This window comes from Nematolebias whitei, chromosome 14 (assembly GCF_014905685.2).
Source record: "Nematolebias whitei isolate Nwh7 chromosome 14, NemWhi1, whole genome shotgun sequence".
NCBI classification, from domain to species: domain Eukaryota; kingdom Metazoa; phylum Chordata; class Actinopteri; order Cyprinodontiformes; family Rivulidae; genus Nematolebias; species Nematolebias whitei.
The window spans coordinates 29947809-29953891 of record NC_056511.1 but is presented as its reverse complement, the minus strand read 5'-3'; the positions used below and the strand labels follow the sequence as shown (position 1 = coordinate 29953891).

Sequence of the window (6083 nt, the reverse complement as noted above, 5' to 3'; positions counted from 1 at the left end):
GTGGAAGTGGTCTCCAGCTACAAGTACTTGGGTATGCACCTGAATGACTATGTCAGCTGGGGCAACAACACTACCAGCCTGATCAAGAAAGCTCATCAGAGACTCTACTTCCTCAGGCGGCTGAGACGAGCTGGTCTGGAAGCTCAGTCCTCACCTCCCTCTACAGGTGTGCAGTGGAGAGCATCCTGTGCTCCAGCATCAACGTGTGGCATGGAGGCTGCACACCTGCAGAAAGAAAAGCTTTGCAGAGAGTGGTGAAGGCTGCACAGAAGATGTTGGAGTCAGTCTCTCCACCATCACAGACATTTACACCTCCAGATGCAGGAAGAGAGCCACTTGCATCATGAAGGGCCTCACTCAAGCATAAACCCAGAATAGAGACCCAGCATAAACTTTTTGCCTTGCTCCCCTCAGGAAAGAGGTTGAGGAGCATTAAGTTTAGAACCACTAGACTGAGGAACAGCTTCTACCCTGAAGCTGTTAAGACTCATTAATCCCTAACGAGGATATTCACTGTAATGACACTTCAAATTGGTGATATGTCACTTTATCTGTGCTGTTAATTTCTTGCCTTTAAGCTGCTAAATTCATACCCATATGCTCACAGACTCATGTTCAATCTGCTGTTTAATACACTGTATTACATTATATTATTATTGTTTAGCATACATTATTCTTATTGTATATCTTAGATACTTGCATAGTGTTTCTTCTTTTATACTTTATATTTTTGCTATTTTTTGGATGCATCTGGGACCCTGAGTACACAATTTCGTTCCACCTCATGTACCACATGTGATGCAAATGACAATAAACAACCTTGAACAGAAAAATTATCCCAAAACAGCAAGTAGACTACAACAAAAAATATGAAAAACAATCATAAATGATGCATTCAAAGTCCATAAATCTTGAGTGAAACGCTGTGGTGTGACCTTGGAGATATTTCATGACTGGAGACACAACTGGAAGACTGAAGGTAAAGCCACAAATGACGAGTGCGGCCTTTAATGGCTGGTCGCAATACAGTTTTGTTGTCCTGCCCCTCCATGCAAACAAATAAAATAAAAATAAAAATTAACTTCAGACATTATTTTTCAAGGCATGATTTTTGATGATTCATGAAGCTCTTATTTTGCTGCTGAATGTTCAGTTACGTTTTTTTCTTCTTTTTTTTTCAGTGTGCTTATTTTCAATCATTTATTTGAGGCATTAAAAAGTGTCATGTTACCCTGCTGACAGTGTCACAGTCTGTTAGTGAGTTAAGACGAGGGGTAAAAGGGCACAGCTCCACTTCACTAGTGAACAAACTCTGACTCCAAAAATCCAACATGGCAGCTCCCAAAAATACAGACAATTTGGTTTCAGTGTGGGACAACCAGAGAAGACAGAAACGCTTCGTCCGTCTACGTTGGCAGACATCCTTATAAGAGCTGTCCAGAAACAGACATCTGCAAAGCTCAATGAACTGAAACACTGTAAAAAGTAATGGGCCAAAATTCCTCAACAATCATTTAGATTCATAAGGCTATATATAATAAAAAAAACTAATGAGATACTGCTGCCAAAGGAGGCGCTCAATTTGGGGTGAACTTAAATTTTGCTCACACTGATATTTTAAATGTAACTTTGCTGTTGTTGGGGACTGCCTTGAAAGGCAGCCACCTATTATTATCCACCTGAAAAGGGTCTTACTCGTCCTTCAACTTTAATGAGGTCTGATTCACAACGTGTACCCCAAAATTTTTTATACCCAAACGACCGGCTCAGCACCGTGATGTGTGCCGTTACTTTAAATGGCGTTTCGAGTTACCATGGCGACGTAATTTGCAAACAAAACAGGCATTTTTCTCATTGAAAAACATTGACAGAACTCTAAAAAAGTTAAGTCTGGTCCTCTGGACGTTAAAAAAAACAAAACAAAGCAAAACAAACCAAAAAAATGTGTAGAAACTTTTCGTCTTTCATCTGAAAGACTTCCTCAGTCTGAGGTCCTGTATTCAGCTCAGTCTTATAAATAACACCGTCTTGTAGTGGATCAACCAGTTTGCTGCTGACAACCAAAACCAGCTGCTCACATGATCAAGAAGGGCCATCAGCCTAACGATGGATCATTAGCACACTGACGGCTGTTTACTATTCACAGGGGGCTGATTGATACTAGCAATAACAGCATTGTAAGAGGGGGACAGTTGAACACAGAGGCCTCCACCCCATTAAATATGGATGGTTTCTTTTCACAAAGATGGACTCCTTTACTCCTCTCTCAAACCATCATTCCTTTCTATCCAGGATGTGAACATCTTCATCCCTGAAAGAGTGACCGCTGGCCTGGAGATGAGTGTAGACCACAGAATCCTGGCCTGATGTTGTTGATCTTCTGTGCTGGGCCATCCTTTTGGCCAGTGGCTGTTTAGTTTCCCCGATGTAAGACTGATTACAGCCCTCCTGACACTGAACAGCATACACAATATTACTCTGTGCTGGTTAGTGACAGAACTCTTCACAGCCTCTAACTGACAGTGAGGTCACATCGCGTGAAGGTTGTTTTGATTCAAGATGGCTGCCACAGCTAACTCAGAAAACTCAAAACTGACAGCTCAGTCATCCTTTGAGATACTGAGCTGAAATTTGGTTTGATGGTAGCTGAGAGCGACTTCTTATACATGCCTATTACAAATTAAAAATCCAAGATGGCCGCCTTAGCTAAAAGCGGAAAAATACGATAACTCAGCTATTTTAAAAGATAATGAGTTGAAGCTTGGTGTGGTGGTAGCTGACAGAGATACACAACACATTCTAAATTCAAATCTAAAAATGCAAGATGGCTACCAAAGCTATTCCAATGGATATAACTCGGAGGTTTTCAGAGCTATTCAGTAGAAATTTGGTAGCTGAGAATAATCCCTAATAAACTCTGATTCCAAATAAAAATCCAAGATGGCCACCTGTGCCTCTGTGTGTTGTCTCTGGACATGCTCACCCCCCTTTCTTCCCCCCCACCCCTCACGGAATGTCGTGTAAACATGTGCTCGTTGTGCAAGATTTTATTTTCATTATCATGCTGTTAACCTTCAGCCAAAGATTAAGAGCATGTTAGGAATTATTTTTGTCTCCAAACCCTATGTGTCATTTTTCACCACTTTTTATTGTCTGTCCAAACAGGTCACTTGTAAATGAGTCTTCGAGGCTCAATGTGACTTATCTGTTTAAATAAAGGTTGAATGAAAAAAGGAAAAATACTACAAATCGGACATTTTTAGAGATATAAAACTGAAATTTGGTGTGATGGTAGCAGAGAGCGAACCTCAACAATAGTACTGTCAAATCAAAAATTTAAAATGGCTGCAACGTGGCAGTCCCCATGAAAATTTCTCCAGGAACTTTCTAGTTTAATAAAAAAAAATGCATGATGAGATTTGTTGTGTGATTTGTACACTTTTAGTTAGATTTGAATAATTTTAGAACCTGCAGAGCTCAGACCACTTTTTTATGCCCTGACACATAAAACCCTGACAGTCTCTTTCCCATGACTGTGTCCATGCTGTGGGTATTTTTGAACATACACACACGTGTCAGTCTCAGGAGTAGCATGGAAATTAAAACAGTAAGCATGAACATGAGACGAGCACCGAGCAAAATAAGACTTTACAGCCTCTACAGTCCTGATGATCCTTTTGCCTTCTTATACTTTGCGGTAACTTTTACATTCGGTCAAATCAGTGTTATTAACTTTCATGCAACACTTTTGCTCAGTTTTTTTCCGTTTGACAGCAGATTGCATCAGTCGTCATTACAAAATGAAAAGTGGAATACATACATCATCAATGACTTCACAAAACAAGATGACTCTTTACACAACAAACTGCTCCTGGAGTGATAAAACAAATCTATGGCACTACTTTAACACCACAAGCAACAAAACCCTTCCACAAGCTCTCCACTATTTTTAACTTTGTGATTCACTCTCAATGTCTTGACTCCATGCACTCGATCAGGGGTGGGGGGCATGCAAGGGATCTCACCCGATTATGTATCCCAGCACGGCCAGCTGATAGAGCCGGAATAATATTCCAATTCTTCTGTTTTCAGCAATGACATACTTCTCTGTCTTGTAGTTGAGGAGTGAAATGAAGAAGCCCCCCCAGCCAGCCATTTGTGCCCACACCCTGCAGCCGAGTGAGACGGCAGCTCCCAGCTCATGTGCAGTTTGTCATGCAGTGGGCTAACCCACCGAGGCAGGGGTTGCAGGAACAGGCTTTCTGAAAGAGACATGTTGGTGGCACGAATGACATTCACACTATTATTGACTTGTATTTTATTCTGTGCATTTTCTGCAATCTATTCTAACTCCTTCTGCATAGTCTATGATAATCACTCATTTCTCAAAATGTTCTAAACTTTTGGTTTGTGTAACTTTGACACTTTTAAATTGTTAACTTTATTTGTAAAACTTTCTCCATAGTAACACACTGAGAACTCTTCAGTTCCATCCATCATCTTTACCCACTTCTTCCTTTTTGGGTCACGGGGGTCACTGGTGCCCATGTCTAGCCATCACTGTGTGAGTGGTGGGGGACACCATGGACAGGTCTCCAGTCCATCACAGGGACACATAGAGACAAACAACCATTCACTCTCTCTCTCTCACCTAGAGACAATTTAGAGTTAATCTCCAGTTCCTTCAAAAACTGTTTTTTTTATTCAGAATTCTTGATCTATTTTTGTCTTCTTGTGCAATTTTTACTTTTTTGCTCCCATTCTGATGATACTTTGATCATTTTGCCATCCTTTTGTTAGTTTTTAGGGTTTTACCTGGACTTTTTGAACACTAGCTAGCCTTTTGTACTTTTAGCTAATGTCTGGTAAATTTTAGCTAGTGTTCTGCTACGTTTGCATTTTACCTAATGCTTGTTTTAGCTCGTGCCTCTTTGGTTTTCTCTGCAACGGTTCTTTGTAGCTTTGACCCAAAAAACAAAACAACATCAAATACATTTAGAATTACAACAATGTTGCAGTTCTCTTGCCCAGTTTCTTTCAGCTCAGAACCACAGGTTGTGGACCCCTGGTCATTAAACTTATACAGTAATGATTGCCTGCACCACTTAAGCCATGGGGAAATGAGGAAACATTTAAAAAACGTCAAATCGAAGAAAAAGGAAGTACATCTGGTAACTCAAATGTGGAGAAAAGGTAAAAATAAAATACAATCGAATTTTACACATTTTTCAATTTCTAATTTTTTTTTTTTTACAATCGAATGCCAACAGAATCTCAGGATACATGTTAATTTCATACACCCTTGGAGCCCTACCACAGTTTCCCCAGTCTGGGTCAACAGTTTCCAACCCACCATTCACAGCTGGGGATGAGGCCTGCTTTTCTTTTCCGAATCACGGAAAGTTTGCCATAACCTGATAAGTCCTTCTCCATGGCCGCTCCAAATTCCTCCAATGCATCTGCAACCACAGAAGCTGCAGTCCTTCTGACCACCATGTACCGGTCAGCTGCTTCATGAGTCCCCCCTTCAGTAGCCATGACAAGCACCAATGACCTTCAGGCCACAGCACCTGGAAACCAACAACAGAGGCCCTGGACATGGCCATGAAGATTCCATGTCTCCAATTTTCACCGATACATGTGAAAAACTTTCCCAGAAGAGTGAGTTCAAGATCTCTCAGATAGGGGCTTATCTAGTCTAACATAAACAGAGAGCTTTGCCTTACAGCTCAGCTCTCTCTTCACCACAACAGACCGGTACAGCATCCACAATACTGCAGACGAGTCAATTTCACGCTCCATTCTTCCCTCACTCGTGAACAAAACCCTGAGATACTTGAACTCCTCTACTTGAGGCAGAACCTCACCCTTGACCCGAAGAGGGCAATCCACCCTTTTCCAACTGAGGACCATGGCCTCAGATTTGGAGGTGCTGCTTCTCAACCCAGCCCCTTCACACTCTGCTGCAAACTGCTCCAGTGGGAGCTGAAGATCACGGCACGATGACGCCAACAGGACTGCATCATCTGCAAAGAGCAGAGATGAAATCCTGAGGCCACCGAACTGGACTTCCTCAGCCCGCG

At 41.6% G+C, this 6083-nt stretch overlaps 1 protein-coding gene across 1 annotated transcript in view; it reads right to left on the bottom strand.

Annotated features, from left to right (window-relative positions):
- The window catches only part of p2rx5 (purinergic receptor P2X, ligand-gated ion channel, 5), a 32956-nt gene extending 28740 nt beyond the window's left edge, over positions 1–4216 (bottom strand). The window contains exon 1 of the mRNA XM_037687442.1: positions 4026–4216. Coding sequence (XP_037543370.1) covers positions 4026–4156 — 131 coding nt within the window. The 5' untranslated portion in view covers positions 4157–4216. The remainder of the gene's footprint in view (positions 1–4025) is intronic.
- Positions 4217–6083: the final 1867 nt, after the last annotated feature.